The 17,582-nt window shown below is 39.4% G+C and overlaps 1 protein-coding gene across 4 annotated transcripts; it reads right to left on the reverse strand.

The window, feature by feature from the left end:
- Positions 1–764: 764 nt before the first annotated feature.
- LOC308706311 (E3 ubiquitin-protein ligase TRIM17-like) lies at positions 765–17,486 on the reverse strand. 4 transcript variants are annotated; one of them, XM_081391905.1, is made up of 7 exons: positions 17,044–17,486; positions 11,994–12,089; positions 2,189–2,419; positions 2,062–2,084; positions 1,576–1,685; positions 1,316–1,484; positions 984–1,212 (listed from the first exon to the last, which is right to left on the reverse strand). In XM_081391905.1, exons 1-7 carry the CDS (start codon positions 17,443–17,445, stop codon positions 1,110–1,112), a joined length of 1,134 nt encoding a protein of 377 aa, XP_081248031.1. In that variant the 5' UTR covers positions 17,446–17,486; the 3' UTR covers positions 984–1,109. The 4 variants fall into 4 exon arrangements, with proteins under 4 accessions (XP_081248029.1, XP_081248028.1, XP_081248031.1 ...); XM_081391904.1 differs by having other exon boundaries at positions 1,570–1,685; XM_081391903.1 differs by having other exon boundaries at positions 765–1,484.
- Between the last annotated feature and the right edge of the window lie 96 nt (positions 17,487–17,582).

Below are 17,582 nucleotides of genomic sequence, written 5' to 3' on the forward strand. Positions count from 1 at the left end.
CATATTAAATTTCTTTTCCTTTTTCTTGCTTCCCTCACCTGGAATCATAGAGCAATATTTAGTTTTTTGAAAAAGATTAGAAGGATATGAGTTTAGTTATTATTAAAATTGTATTAATAATGATGTGAATAATAATGTATTAATATTAATAGTTTTATTAATTATTTTATGTATTTATTTATTTTATTTATTTATTTATTTTGTAGTAAGTAATGGCGCTTTTCCACTGCATGGTACGGTATGGTACGGCTCGCTTCGGCTCGCTTTAAATGGTACCACCTCTGTTGAGGTTCCAAGCGTACCGTACCGATACTAAAATGTGACGTGAAAACACTGCAGATCACTGATTGGTCAGACAGAATCATCACTACCAGCGTCATTGTATTTACGACACGAGACACTAAACCCGCTAGATTTAAATAGCCAGTAGACAACATCCAACGCTGTAGCACCTGTTTTAAAAGTATTAAGACGAGGTGCAGACGTTCCTCTCGTTGGTTGCCGAGGAGCGGATGGGGCAACACGGAATGAAAAATTCGCATTTAATATGATGATGTCATGGCAGTAGAGGCGGCGCAACTATAACGATCAGTCCCACCCACTTTGAAGCGGTACTAACTGCAGTGGAAAAGCAACCGAGCTAAAGCGAACCGAACCGTGCCGTACCGAGTCGAGTCGTACCACGCAGTGGAAAAGCGAAGCGAGCCGAACTGTACCGCGCCGAGTCGAACCATACCGAGCCGAACCGAGCCGTACCATGCAGTGGAAAAGCGCCATTAAGTAGGCTATTTTGATCCACACTCCATTTCAGAAGGTGGCAGTAATGCACATTAAAAAATTGTTTGCCAACTGCCATTACAAATCAGAAGAAGAAGAAGAATCATATGCTGGTCTAGTTTCTTTTTCTTGCTTCCACGACCAGAAATCAAATGCTGGTCTTGTTTCTTTTTCTTTTTCTTGCTTCCACCACCTGGAATCAAATGCTGGTCTTGTTTCTTTTTCTTTTTCTTGCTTCCACCACCTGGAATCAAATGCTGGTCTAGTTTCTTTTTCTTGATTCCACGACCAGAAATCAAATGCTGGTCTTGTTTCTTTTTCTTTTTCTTGCTTCACCCACCTGGAATCAAATGCTGGTCTAGTTTCTTTTTCTTGATTCCACGACCAGAAATCAAATGCTGGTCTAGTTTCTTTTTCTTTTTCTTGCTTCCCCCACTTGGAATCAAATGCTGGTCTAGTTTCTTTTTCTTTTTCTTGCTTCCCCCACTTGGAATCAAATGCTGGTCTAGTTTCTTTTTCTTTTTCTTGCTTCCCCCACTTGGAATCAAATGCTGGTCTAGTTTCTTTTTCTTTTTCTTGCTTCCCCCACTTGGAATCAAATGCTGGTCTAGTTTCTTTTTCTTTTTCTTGCTTCCCCCACTTGGAATCAAATGCTGGTCTAATTTCTTTTTCTTTTTCTTGCTTGCTTTCGATGTTTAAGTCTGAAGCTGAAGAAAGAGAACAGATACACACTCATACACACACATTAAGACAAATAACCACATAAGTCATTGCTGTGTCTGTCATACTCACTCTTACCAACATTGTCCTGCATCTTCTGTAAGACATTGAGCTTCAGGTTGGTCAGGTGATCTGTGAAAGTGATCGTCACACTTGGACTGGGGTCTGAAGCTGGAATATATTGGGCTCTGAAACAACATTCAAGAGTCATTCAACATTCAACATTCAGAGATGCTGATGGTTCAGTGTGGTTCTATATAGAACTCTAGGGTTCTTGACTCAATTTTAAGAACTCTTTATGCCAAAAGGTTTCTAAACTCTCATGTTTAATTGGTTATTTCAATTTTTGGTGATAAAGTTTACAAACTGTTACATTCGTTAAATGTAATTACTTGAACGAATGGGTTAATTTAAACTAAACCCATAAAATGATGGGAACCTCAACAAGGTTCTATATATGAAGCGTCTGACGGAACCCTTTAAGATTCCATATAGAACCTTTTCTTCTAAGAGTGAGATGATTTGAGTTCAGAAGCACAGAGACAAAAACACACAAACACTAACCTTTGCAATGTGGCCTTAAAGTTCTGTAAAGAAAAATCAAGAAATGTGCATTATTCAGCTGAGTTTGGCTTAAATCTCTGAAAATTGCCATTCATATCATTGGAGAATAATGAAGATTCATTGACACCTGCAGGAATGAAACATCTTCAGCCTTCATCTGCTCCTCGATGTCTCTGATTGTGATTCTGAGAGATGAAATCTGTTTGCTCGTCTCTTCAGTCGTCTTCTTCATCTTCTGACTCCTCTTCTCCTCTTCCTCTCTCAGCGCTGTAATTCTGACCGCTTCTTCATCATGTAAAAGCTGGTGAAGTTTTTCAAACGCTTCTTTAATCTGAGTCTCTATGCATTGAGCGTGAAACTGAAATGAAAGACACAACAATATTGGCCAAACTAGATCTACATCAGTATCAATCCGGGTTACTTGACTGTAACCCTGTTCCTTGAAAAAGCGGAACGAGAAGCTGCGCTGCTTAGTGCATTGTAAACGTGACTAGCTGTGAATATTGAGTGCAACACGTCAATAGAATTGACCCGCAGGTATTATAGCCTCGGTCGGTGACGTCATCGGTGCGCACCTGCAACACGAGGCTATAAATAGATGAGCCACAAGTGCATTGTCAGGATATTTTGTCTTAAGAGCAGTCCTGTGACATCATCAGCACGGCAATGTACGGCGGCGTAGCATCTCATTCCGCTTTTTCAGGGAACAGGGTTACAGTCAAGTAACCCAGATTATTCCCTTTCAAAAGCTACAATCAATGCTGCGCAGCTTAGCACATTGAGAACGAGAATACCCACGCCGCCGTGCTTGAAGGTGTCTGGACCCCTTATGGTTGTGTAGGTGTGCTCACAAGAATGCAAGAAGGCCTCAGACATTAGCTTGTGATGTCGACTCAAGGACGTGAGAGCCCGGAGTGGCATGAACATCCAAACTATAAAATCTTATGAATGTGTGCAGAGAGGACCAGCCTGCCGCATCACAAACAAGTTTTTAGGGGGCACCCCTTGCCAGAGCACTAGAAGGAGGCGACCCCCCTGGTGGAGTGAGCCCTAAGACACGCTGGCAAAGCTTGACCATGCGCCTCATAAGCAAGAGCAATAGCATCCCTGACCCAATGTGACATGGTCTGCTTGGTGGCGGCCGCCCCCTTGTTACGGCCCCCATAACAGACGAACAGTTGCTCTGACTTACAACACTGGCTAGTTCAGTGGACGTAAGCCTGAAGAGCACAGACTGGACACAGTCTGTGAGATCTCTTCTGCTCCGCGCTGTGAATGGCGGAGGGCAGAGGGTCTCAAGAGTGACCGGATGTACAGTCGAGAAAGGAACCTTAGGCAGATAGTCAGGATGAGGATGCAAAATCACTTTCACCATTCCTGGGGCAAAGTCTAAGCAGGATGGCGAGATCGACAGAGCCTGCATATCCCTGATTCTTTTAAAGTTATAACCATAAGAAAAAAACATCTTTAGGGTCAGAAGTTTGTCAGACACTGACTCTAGAGGTGCAAAGGGGGTCAAAACCAGACCCTCGAGGACTATAGCAAAGTATCATGAAGGGATCTTGGTTTTAACGAGAGGCCTCAGCGAAGCTGGCGAGCAGAGGATGTTTCTCAAGTGACACCCTGTCAATCAAGGCGTAGCAAGCCGATAAAGTGGCCACATAAACCCTGAGAGTGGTGGGGCATGTGCCTGCTGATCATTTTTTCTGCCGGAAGTCAGAATTAATTAGGCAGTTAACTGGATCTGCTTTACGTGCAGTGCACCCCATTTATTGGCATAACTTCCTCTAGTGAAGGGAGCCTAGCACTGAGAATGGTCTCTATGATATCAGCTGAAAACCTAGTGTCCCTCAGTTGGTTCCCTTCTGGGGCCAAGCATGAAGGTTCCACAACTCGGGCTGGGGATATTGTCCCCTGCGTTTGAGACTGAAGGTCCCTCCTGTTTGGTATCGCCCAGTGCGAGCCGTCGAGGAGAGATATTATTTCCAAGAACCAAACTGTTCAGCCAACAAGGCGCTTTTAGTAAGAGGCAAGGACCCTTGATGATGAACCTTGGCCAGGACTCCTAAGGGTGTAAATCGTCCTAAGGAACAGGAACTTGTCCTGACCCTAAAGCAGAGCCTGCTGTGCTCGCTTGTTAAGAGCCTGCTTGTGCTCGCGAACACAGTCCGCATGACGATTTTTAAGGGCGACTACCATAGTATTGTCCACCTGCACTAGGACATGATAGCCCCTTAACTGCTGGAGGAAGTATTTCAAGGCCAAAAATACAGCCATCCATTTGAGGCAATCGATGTGCCAATCAAGATGACGCCTCACCAGATCCCTTGGGCTGGACGACCACTTAAGACCGCTACCCAGCCCGACAGGGAGGTGTCTGTCGTTAGCATTCTGCGACGACAAGACGCACCTAGAGTGGGACCCAAGGCAAGGAACAGGGTTCTGAACCACGAAGAAAGGGAACAAAGCCTCAGCGCATAACCCTTACCATAAACATGGATTTTAGAAAGTGCACGAAGCATTCAGCTCATGACTTACCATAAACATGGATTTTTAGAAAGGACACGAAGCACTCAGCGCGTGCCCTTGCCCTTATTTGCCTTTAGGGATTGTATAGATGAAATCTCCCAGTTTTGAGCCACAACTGAAGTGGTCTCATGTGCAAAAAGCCCAGAGGGATCACTGTGGACGCAGCTGCCATGAGACCTATGTAATGTTCTGACCTAGCTAGATGTTGCTTAGGGTGTTTAAAATGTGGGGAGACACGAGGGGGAGACCAGACGGTGACAGAGTCCCATTTAACCCCTAAGCACGTTACCCTCTGGGCAGGAGAGAGAACGATCTTCTTCTTCGAAGCAAAAGCTCTTGAGATTGGGCCAGTATCAGCCAATCGTCTATGTAACATGGCTAGGTTGAATGGAAGGACCCGGTACTGTTAAGCTTAAAGCAAACCTCAGGAACTTCCTGTGTTGTGGCAATATTTCTATGTGAAAATATGTGTCTTTAAGATCGAACGTGAAGTACCAGTCGTGATGTTGAATTTGCAACACAATCTTCTTGATAGTTAGCATCTTGAATTTGAGCGTTCTGACGGAAAGGTTCAAGCCTCAAAAGATCTAGAAACGGACGCAGTCCCCCATTTCTTCCTTTGTGACAGCAGATGCGCCTACTGTCATGATTCTGCCCTCATGTCCTTGATTTTCTCTAGTCTTGAGGCAGGATCATGACAGACCCATGTTTTGTGTGCAAGCACATGGCTTTGTGTTTGGGCCATGTGCTTGTGTTGTCTCGTTACCTTGCCCCACCCCCTTGTTATCCTCGTTTTGTCATTATTGCTTTACCTGTGTCACCTGCTGTCATTATTAGTTTCTCCCTATTTAGGCCTAGTCCACACGGACACGGGTATTTTTATAACCGGAGTTTTTCCTCCTGCGTTTTAAAAAAAAAAAATCCCGTCCACACATGCTCGGTTTAAAAGAAATCTCCGCCTACATGAAAATGCAAAAACACGCTATCAAGCGCTGTCAAGAACATGCCACACCAGCAGGCGGCGATCGTAAAGCCATGTTGGCCAATCAGAAGCCTGAATCAGAAGCAAAAACCCCGGTTTTACTGTCTACACGACAACACTGCAACCGGCGTTTCTGAAAATCCTCCCCCTGGCAGGGGTTTTCAAAAATGTTCGGTTTCAGTGTCCTGATACTGCGTTTCTGTGTGGACGAACGGCCGAACCGCGTAAAAAAAGTCACGGTTATAAAAATACCCGTGTCCGTGTGGACAAGGCCTAAATCCCCTTGTGTTTGCTGTCCTGTGTCGGTTCATTGTCATTTATTGTGTGAATCAATCCGTGAGTAACCTGTTGAAAGTCTTGTCTAGAAAGAAGAGTTTGATCCTGTCTTAGCTGTTAGTTTATTGTCTGAATCTTAGTCTAGTGTTGTCAGTCTAAAGTAGTCTATCCTGTCTTGTTTTGCCCCCTCGTGGGTTTTGTTTTCTGTTTTTGTCGTTAATAAACCTTGTGTGAAGTATTTACTGTCTGCGATTGGGTTCATCTCCGCATCATCATAACACCTACTCCTGTTTCACAGTAGTGGGAACCATGCCGTTAAAGCGAGGACGGCAATGTATTCATTTTTACTGTCTTTAGGACGCAAAGAGAGATACCGGGCAGTAGCTTTCACGCTGCCAATGTCTCTTTAAAAGGGTACCAATTTTAATACTTCCTGTTGGGGGAATGTTCTGTGTGCTGGGCGATAACAGGAAACAATAGAACAGTGGTTCTCAACTCCAGTCCACGGGACCCGCTGCTCTGCACATTTTGTATGTCTCCCTTATTTAACACACCTGAATCAGATCATCAGCTCGTCAGGAGAGACTCCATGAACTGAACTGAGTGTGTCAGATAAGAGAGACATACAAAATGTGCAGAGCAACGGGTCCCGAGGACTGGAGTTGAGAACCACTGCAAAAGAACATTCAACATTTCGCTAGGTGGCAGGGATGTTACAGTGGTTTCGTAGGGGTGTCAGGTAGGAGCTGATTGATCTATTTACATGCCCCGTCCCGAAGGGGCACACCCACAGACCTGAAAAAAAAAAAAAGACAAAAAAAACCTTTTTTTTTGTCTCAGGTCTATTATGAGGCTGCTGAGCGTGATGAGCCGGCCCCAAGTCTTTACGAGGGGGAGCGCAACTCGCCATACTCTGCTTTTGAGCCCCCCTCTTGTTCTTAATTTTTTTAATAATTTTTTTTTAAGCAGATCAGCCTGGTATGCCCGCAACACTGCCATAGTGTGCATAGCAGCACCAGTCTGGTCTGACTCCCACCAGCTTGGACGTTACTATACATGGCTTGGTGGGGAGTGCTGACTCCTTAAATGACAATGAGCCCCAGAGAAAAGATAGCCCGCGAGCGTCTCTTCGGACTGGCACATCATCGTATAACCACATGCCCCTGCACCCACGATAGTCTAATAAGTTGATGTCGAAGAATAAGGTTTTCCCCATGAACGAGTTAACGTCATGGAGATCCTCAAGGAGAGCAGTCTAGTTGAAATCTGGCCACTGCACGAGTCACCACCTCGAGTAACCTCTCACATGCTTTATCATAACGAGAGAAGTGCTCGGGGGCGGCACTCATAAAGTCCATAATTTTTTTAGAAAATGCGAAGCACTTTAACTGTGAACATTCCACTGTGCTCGCAATCACCATGCTCAAACGCAAAGCAGCATGCTATTTCCTCAAACGAACAAAGTAGTAAGTGTGTGTATCCAGTTTTGACATAGGACGAGAACATGGAGGGACACATCGCTTACTCTGTTGTTGACTCATGATTTTACTCTTTTCACTTGTTTGAAGAGAGAAAGAGAGAAAATTCTGCACACTGCCAGTTGAAAACTAACTCCTAAAAAGATCTGTTGCAGATAGAAAGGTAAGAGATGTTTCTGACACACACACAGAATGGTCTCTGAAGACAAAAGACCTGACGATGCACCTGTGGCTCATCTATTTATAGCCTTGTGTCGTGGGTGCGTGCTGATGACGTTACTGACCGAGGCTATAATACCTTCGGGTCAATTCTATTGATGTGTTACACAACATATTCACAGCTGTCCACGTTTAAAGACGTTCCCAATGCGCTAAGCAGCGCAGCATACTTCCAGAAATGCATTCATTACATTGTTTATTTCCAGTGTTGTATAAAGTACTAGAAAGCAATACTTGAGTAAAAGTACAAGTATCATACTAGAAAAAGACTTTGGTAGAAGTGAAAGTTACCTTTTAGAATATTACTTAAGTAAAAGTCTTAAAGTATCTGATATATACTGTACTTAAGTATCAAAAGTAATTTTCTGATATTTAATGTACTTAAGTAATTGAAGTAAAAGTATATATATATATATTTTTTTTTTAAGCAAGCGGTTAGAACTTTGATTGTGAACTTTATTGTGGCTTTATTGTGGGGTGGGTGGGATGTAAAAAAATAATCTTGCATCACAATATGCAATATTGACTAATTTGGATAAATATAAGGGTAAACAAGAGAGGCATTCATTTTTCTCAAGAAAAAAAAAACTCATACAGAGAGCCCTATCAGATATAAATATAATGCGTTTTTTTTATCATAATAACAACTTTATTTAATGATATAAGTAAAAATATAATAAATATGTAATATAGTACACATATTTAGATAAATACTCTCTATAGTATGGAGGCAGATTAGTCTCAAATATAAATCACGCAAAAAACATGATTCACAAATGCGTAGACAATTTCACATGCATGAAACCTAATTCACGTACACACAAAAAAAATCCAGGTGCGTGAAAAAAAATATATATTCACAAAAAGCAATTCACATGCGCAAAATAAAATTACATACTCATAAAATACATTTCACAAATGCAAAACATAATTCGTAGATATACAACTGTGCACAAAAACCTTTGAATGTTTAAAATGTACGAGTGTATCCTTGCATTTGAATGTGCAAATCGTCATTCACGGACGAATCGCCTTAGATACGTGTGTGTGTGTTTTTGAGACTTTCCTGGCAGCATAACACTCGTAACACAGAGCAGTCGTACTCTTTAGCCAATCAGATTTAAGCTTATCAATCGACCAATCAGTATCACGTGAGGGCGGGCCTACCTGCATGTTACGTCATCAGCTTTCGACCAGTTCATGGCTGAGCAGAGGTAAGTGCAGTTAATCGTTCATTTCTGTGTTAACTGAAGTTAAAGAAGTTTGCATGTGAATATAAACATTTATTTTTAGTATTGATGGATGTTCATGTCCTGTCCACCACACATTCAACTGATGATAATGTATGTAATGACGTGCATATATATAGGAGGCATGTTTTGATCTGCATATATTATGTAGTTTTATTGTTTCAGATTTCCAAGACAGATGATGTATGAAGTTGCAGACAACCAGTACTGTGATCTTACCATTTCTACTGTAATTCTTTGAAAACAGTCATGTTGCAAGCCATCCATTTTGACAGTTGTTTCAACAAGTGGTTGAAAGTGATGCATTGTTACTGTATTAATTTGTCTCCTGCGGACTATATGAACACGCTTTAGGAATAAAGCCTTGCTATGCATGCATTATTTAATGTTCTTGAAAGAATTAAAAGATTCAGACATAGTTCAATTTGATGTACACATTTTATTAATTTGAAAGTTTCCGAATCCTTTGGGAATAAAATATATAAAATGACTTGATCATGATTAATGTTCCTGTTACATATGAAGTTCATGAACTGACCGTCTTAAGTGTGAAGCACAATATTCAGTACAGAGAAATATACGTCTCTTCAGGAGTTGTGAGATCCAGTCAGAGTGTACTTTGCTTTTAAAGTATATAAATATAAGTGCAATACATCAAGTGAAAAGTTAAAAAATGAATTGTGTTCAGTCCGGTCATCAGTAGACCTCTCTGTTAGGACATATAAGATTTTGTCCTGATATTTAAAGTACTAAAACCCTATAGTACAAGAGGTGCAGACAGAGGATGTGGGAAATTAAGTGATGGTATTTGAATAGAGTTTACTGAGTAATCTTAGTCGCATAATCTTAATTGCCTCTTAATGATAAGTACCTTTGTCTTATCAGCATAAAATCAGATTTACCTATTTTACTAGGCAAAGTAAAATTAATGCTTCACAATATTGTCCTGTGAGACCTTAAGATGACAATAAAAAACCTTATTTAAAAACCTTGACATTACAATACAGCATAAGGAAATGCATGTTGAATATATTGGTAACACTCTACAATAAGGTACAATAACTAGGTTAACATTAGTTCATGTATTAAATAACCATGAGCAATACATTTGTTGCTGTGTTTGTTAATCTTTGTTAACGTTAGTTAAAAATAAAGCTGTTCATTGTTAGTTTACAGTGCATTTACTAATGTTAACAAGATTTTAATGAAGTATTAGTAAATGTTAACATTAACAAAAAATAATAAAGGCTGTTCACGTGCAGTTCATTATTAGTTCATGTTAACTAATGAAACGTTTTAATAAAGTGTTACCAATTAAGACAAATACAAAAAAAAAGTATAAAAGAGAATAAAGAAACAACATGAATTAAGATGTTCGTGACTGCTATCCAGATGTCACACCAAAGGTGAGTAATCCTAAAAAATGCAGGGAAACAAGTGTTAATAATAATTTAACATCATACACAAATGGCAAAAAACACTGGCTGCTCATTAAAATAGGTCTATTCACTATTTAAAGAACAATCTCGATGGGTATTGACCACAGATGATTGTTTTGCAATCATTAGCGTGAATGTAGCTGTGAGAGCTGTCTACCTTCAGCTAAAATACAACAAAACAAGCATCATTCTTCTTCATTTTTGACACGATATGGGACATCTGATTACAACAACACTTGCTTACATCAGTTAATAGTTAATAAACTATTGCTTCAACTGATCTCAAACTTCTTTAACTTCAGTTAACACAGAAATGAACGATTAACTGCACTTACCTCTGCTCAGCCATGAACTGGTCGAAAGCTGATGACGTACCATGCAGGTAGGCCCGCCCTCACGTGATACTGATTGGTCGATTGATAAGCTTAAATCTGATTGGCTAAAGAGTACGACTGCTCTGTGTTACGAGTGTTATGCTGCCAGGAAAGTCTCAAAAACACACACACGTATCTAAGGCGATTCGTACGTGAATGACGATTTGCACATTCAAATGCAAGGATACACTCGTACATTTTAAACATTCAAAGGTTTTTGTGCACAGTTGTATATCTACGAATTGTGTTTTGCATTTGTGAAATGTATTTTATGATTATATAATTTTATTTTGCGCATGTGAATTGCTTTTTGTGAATATATATTTTTTTCACACACGTGGATTTTTTTTGTGTGTACGTGAATTAGGTTTCATGCATGTGAAATTGTCTACGCATTTGTGAATCATGTTTTTTGCGTGATTTATATTTGAGACTAATCTGCCTCCATACTATAGCTCTTTTTTTTCTAGCCAACTAACGTGCTATAGCCTATATTATGGTCATCAAATGGCTTTCCTGAGGTAAATGTTATGTGACATAATTGTTCTCCAGCTATTGTACTGACCCTTTCCGCAGTTGAAAAACACTGATTGATCGATATTATGTACGATGATGAATATACATTTCGGTAAGTTGTAGCCTACTGTTTCTTTTAACATTGTTCATTCGTGTTTATTTACTATTAGCTAGTAGAGACGATCGGTTCACGTGCGCTAGGGATCTGTCACGTCACATTTACAAGCGGCAAAACGGTATTTATTTGAATTTCGTAATAAAATTGACAGAATCTGAGATTTTTTTTCTATCATAATAACTAACCTGCTCTGTCTAGTCTGTCGGTCTCCGTGTCCTCTTTGCTTCGCGATTTTTCTGTGCGTGAGAAAATGGATGTATGGTGTGAGAGCGTGTGAAAAGTGTCAATTGCGTGTGTCTCGCGGTGAATGCGTGAGAGTTGGGAGCTCTGTGTCAGGGTGGTCGTCTACGATAACGGGAGGTCCTCCAGTAGGTGCTCGTGCTTCCGTGGTGGTTTCAGTTGTGCTTCCTCCTCCATTGGCATGGCAACAAACAACCATTACGCTGAAATAGAGCGCGCGCCGTGCGGAGCGTGGAGCTAGTATCTAGGGAGCAGTGATTCGCCAAACCTCCCTTATTGCAGTCGCACACATTTCTTTTGATTTTATTTTGTAGTAACGAGTAACAAAGATGCTTAGTGGAAATGTATCGGAGTAAAAGTATACATTTTATCTAGGAAATGTAGTGGAGTAAAAGTGAAAGTTGAAATAAATTTAAATAGCGAAGTAAAGTACAGATACGTGAAATTTCTACTTAAGTACAGTAACGAAGTATTTGTACTCCGTTACATTACAACACTGTTTATTTCAAACCTTAATATCTTCAGCAGTTTTACAAAGACTCTGTTCACGATTCACAGATGTTTTCAGTTCCTCCTGTAAGCGTTCCAGTGAAGCTTTGAGTATCTCCTGAAAGAAAACAACAAAAACTTTTTGGGATTTTTGCCTCTTTTATTTAATATAGTACAGACAGTGGGCTTGAGCTGACAGATGCACTCATTTTTTACAACTTAATCTGATGTACTAAACTGATGTATTATTACTCTAATTTTAGTGCAAATAGGCTAAACTGCCATGTCCCCAAGTAAGCTTGCATAACTTCAGCCACAAATATAAGTAAAATTTTTTTTTTAATATTGTTGTATTTTCTTATTTATAATATTCCTCACCAAAATATAGTTTTTGATAGTAATACATTTTTAATGCTTAAAGTCTTTAAAATATGTTGTGTCCCTGAATTGAATGTCCCCCCAGTTACTCTGATGGAACATCCCTCTGAACACGCCCCTTGACTGCTCCTCTAAACACATGACTCTCAGGAAGTAGAATACTTTTTGGCGGCAAACTCTCTTCAAGAAGCAGAGTATCACTCCTTAATTCACCTTTGTTTCAATGTTTCAAGAGCGGTTACCAGTGTGCACGAGGTGATTTCTCAATGACGGGTAAGATCCTCTTTGGCCAAACAGAGGGCAACCTAAGGCAGGGGGTCACCGCCGCCACTGGGCATCTCCTGAAGGGAGGTGTGTTATGTGAGATGGGTATGAGAGTTGAGCGGTGACTGTGACGCCAGCAGCATCCTTATATCATTAAGGGGGGATGAGCTGTGAGGAGTTATGGCAGTCTGACCCAGAAATGTGAGTTCCTCCATACCACTCACCAGAAACCACATTGCTTGGATGGCTTGTTTTTCATTGTGACAAGTGTCTGCAACTATGCCAGGGGACAACACCCTGATGGAGATTATAGATTAAGAGCTAATGGGAATGGGCTTTTAAGAGCCATCTGAGACCGTGAGGTGATTGTCATTATTTGATGTGGAGACAGTAACAAAACTTCTTAATTTATATCAGGACCATGATGTTGGTTGCCTTACGGGCAATATTTTTTTTATATAAGTGTTGATGTTGAACTAATATGTCTATAACATAGTTTTAACTCCTGAAGGTCGTTAGACATGGTGGTGGCTAAAGATGAAGACCGCTTTTGTAGATTCAAGAAAAGTCTGGATAACAAAGGTGAATGGTCAAAGGTTATTGTAATGAATTGAATATTACATTCTGTCTAAATTAGTTTTAGGAGGCTGTTGAAAAGATTATTTGTTTATAGTGAGAGAGACTGGTTGAGTGGAGGAAGGGATGGTACTCTGTCTGTCTTTCTGTTATCGGCCTGCTAAAGCAAGCTTAAACAAAAAAATTATAAAGAACCAAAACAACCCAGCTGACTTTTCTGAAATCAAAGGAATAATGAACAGACATGCTTTAAAACTGGTTAAAAGACTATGTAAAATTAGGTAAACCCGAAAGAAAAATGTGAAGTAAATATTTTTAGAGTTAATATCAAAAAGCGAACATTGAAAATGAGCAGTTAACATATGTATGTCTAGTATGAGTGTGTGTGTGTGATGGAGACATCACTTTATGTCTTGTATGAGTTAGTTTGGGGTACTATTATTTCCTGATTTTGTTGATATTGTTTTATCATTACAGATGGGTTAAGTGAAACGACAAAACTTTATAGAAGCTGATAATTCTGAGTCAATTTGATAAAAAGATGATACAGAACATGGGACGAGGTTTAATTGGATTGGTTTTCCAGCTCTGCCTGCTATTGGTAATTATGACTACTTTTGTCATGTATGATGTTGATCTGAATTACTCTCTGGATTAGAGTATTTATGTAAATTGGAATTGTGAAGTTGAAGATTGCCATCCATTATGAGGTAAAAACTCTTGTCTAAATTCAACTGAGGGTCTAAATTGAAATAAACAGCTAGGTGGGATCATAATGATAAACAAAAAAAAATAATAGACTTGATGGCAGAGAGACAAAGTGACACATTGGCTAAGTTACTATCCAAATTATCCAGAGAATTCCCTCACATTAATTAAGTAGGGAACGGTAGAAGAGGGGAGTGAAAAAGACAATAATGATACTATTTGTTGTATCTGCAGACTAACTATTTGATAGATGAGAAGTAATATTGTTAAAAATATCATGTTATGAAAACAAGGGATTTATGGAACTATTTATGAACGCCTGTTAAGACAAATTAAGTTAAAATAGTATGAAAAGCGTTTCAGATTAAAAATAATATGGCACTGATTAACAGGGATTAACATGATATAAAGATAAGGGATGAACAAAAGTTTTATTAAGTAACAATTAGGAACAATTCTATATTTCAGTGGAAAAATAATGATTGAAATGATGATGTGAATTTATTTTCTTTTATTTCTATTTTTGAAAGAAAAAAAAGCACAAGATGTTATACAATTAAGATGGTACATGCTATGTGACTGTAAACTGAAGGATGATGACTTAAAGTGCTTAGATGGATTATTATGGGTATTCATTATTATTATTTTATTTTATTTTTTTGTTTAGTTTTAGTTAGACAGCCATTGTGTTTTGAACCTAAAGGGTCTATAAAGGGGGAAGTCCATCCATCTTCGTTTATTAAAATGAATTGGAAATCAGTTTTATAAAAACTAGTGCATAAATCCTGGTATTTATGATTCTAGATAATGTCTGTATTTAGGATCTGAGTAGTGACTGTGGGTCTAGCCCATGCTAGGAATACAGCAACAGTGCTTGCTTATTTAACCCTGGCTTCCAGAGAGCAAATATGTACTTGTTTTGTAATCAGTTACGTTGATGATAAAACCAAATTAGCCAAGATGAATGATAGCTGTGTAAGTAAAGACAGCGCTTGTCCAAAGGTTCTGGAGATAAATAATGTACTATGTGCTATGTAGGATATTTTGTTTATGTGAAGTCTTTGAAGGAAAAAGATCTTGTTTGTTTTATAATTTTTTATAACCTGACAGAGAAGCATGGGTCAGAAACCTAACATTTTGAAGCAGCCTTTATGGAAAGACCAGGTGTGGTGTTTAGAAACCCCACATTGGTCTAAAACGGGCGACTGTCGGGGCTGGATTGGAATCCACTGCTGCTTCAATGTATATGAGTGATTAATAATCAGGGATAAGCATTTCTACATAAATCATTTCTATATTCAATGAGTGATTTAAATATGCTTTTAATCATATGTTTGCTGTGAGTGTGAACCAGCTGTTTTTAGGTACATTCTGATGTGACCTTCAACATGTGTTGTCTATATATCTGTTTCACGTGACTTCACCTGATTTACAGAATTGTACCTCTTTCATGTGTATTTCTCTAGAAACTAAAGTGAATAGTATCTGTACTTCTTCCTGAGGAGGGAATGTATTATCAGTATGTTTGGGTAGTTTGTCCTGATGATAGTTAGCTCAGGCCCTCTTCAACCTTGGAGAAACTGTGATTCGCTAGTGCTTTTGTGTGTGCGTTGGATGTTCTGTGCAGGTCTTGTATATGGGACACTTCGGCATGCAACAACAGACCCGAAGACGCCTTTCTCCGACCTCCGAGGTCACCGCAGACCTAAATCTAGGAATTGTGCGACAGTTATCTTGACTAATGGTGACATACTCTCCTATCTATCCATGTTTGGCAATTAGCTTAGACTATATGTGTTCTTAGTCAATCAGAAACTGCAACTTGAAGCAAGGACGTAGCTTAGACCTTGGAAATGGTATAACTGCTGTGATCTTTGTAACTGTAAGCGGGGCGGCCTACGAACTCCTGTGTGAGTCTTGAAGCTGAACTTCTGCTGATGAAACTGCAAACTATCTTCAGTAAAACTTTTCTTCAGTTTTTTATAATTCTGACTCCGGGTCCTCTTTCAAACATCTGGTCCTTGGGTCCTAAACTGTTACCCCCCTACGCCTCAATAAAGAGAAGAAAATGTGGAGAAAGGACAGAGAGGAAGGAAGAAAAAGGAGAATCTTTTTATTCTGAAAGAAATGTGTTGAAATTACCACTCTGCCTTAAAATACAACAACATTTTTCAAGATAATGCTCGTTAATGAAAACTTTGTTCAAATACATTTGCAGGGTAAAGTGAGGGACATTTTTGCTCTTAGAAAATGTAAATATTACAATAACTGTGAATTCAAAACATTTATTAATTGAGATGAGAATGTCATGTGACAGGGTGGACATTTGGCCTTTGCATGCATTAAGAATTTGGTAAAAATTATTAAAGAGTCATATCCTGAGCTGGACCAATATATTTTTCTTGTAGTGTAACAAGCCATTCGATTAAATCATTGAAATTTTTAACTTTTTTGTTTCATAGAAATTTACCAAGCTGAAATGGCACAGATAGTAGGTATGACCCATCTTGCCCTTAACTAACATTCATGTTTAAGAACATTCAAATAAAACAACTGCAACACGGTCTTTAACCGGGTTACGTTAGCCTGAAATATGTAAACAAGGCAGGCAACGCTGGTTGACAACACTAATCCTAAAATATTCACATATTCACATATCTGTGTACACATATCTTCACATATCTGTGTATTATATAGATATTGTAAATCAATGCATTTATTGATTACAAAGTGGCCCTCCAGGAGCAGGATTGAAGACCTCGATATGAATAGCTGTAGCTCTTCCTGGAACTATCTGAAGTCTGCGCGAATCACGTGACGATCAAGCATTTGGGGACTTTCGTGATCGCAAATATCTCTCTATCTCTGGCTCTGGAGTTAAATTCAAGCTATTTTAAGGCATGAATATATTTTTTCACAGGAAAAAACTTTAAATATGTAATTTTGATGATCAAAGATGAGTTTTAACTGGGATAAAATGATTGATTACAGGGAGACTAGATCTGGAAAGAAGAGATGTGTGAATTGTTCCTGTTTAAATCCCTCACGAGTATTTTTTTTCAGTATTAGTTTGTCAAAGTGAAATTGTCTGTCAGTAATTATTGATATTTGATTCAATCAAATGTTTTAAACATCATTTGTCTGACCTTATTATCAGCGACAGCTTCATCTACAGGACTGAATCTGTGGTTGGCGTGTTTTCTGGAGTCTCGACACACCACACACACGGGCTGTTGATCATCCAGACAGAAGAGTTTGAGCTTCTCTTTGTGAACACTGCAGACCGTTTCACCTTCAGATCCAGATTTCTGTCTTCTCTCCTGCTGAAAACTCTCACACAGGTTCTTCAAAGCCAAATTTACTGGAGGACGATCATTTGAAGATGTTGTTCGGCAAACCGGGCATACTTTAAATGTTTGATTTTCCCAAACCCTCTGAATACAGCTTGAACAAAAACTGTGGCTACACGACAGAAGAACAGGATTTATAAAAATGTCACAGCACACCGGACAAGATAAATCCTCCTCAGACAAAGAACTAGATGCCATTTTTCAAAGTTCCTTAGAAATGAATCTCAAAGTTAAGTTTCACTTTCAGTTAGCTAGGGGTAGGCAGTGTCAGAGAGGCTACCAATAGCAAGCTAGTCTTGAAAGCACGAGATCTCACACTCGCTTCAGAGCGTCTC

Source organism: Scardinius erythrophthalmus (genome assembly GCF_964197995.2).
Source record: "Scardinius erythrophthalmus genome assembly, chromosome: 17".
Classification (NCBI taxonomy): domain Eukaryota; kingdom Metazoa; phylum Chordata; class Actinopteri; order Cypriniformes; family Leuciscidae; genus Scardinius; species Scardinius erythrophthalmus.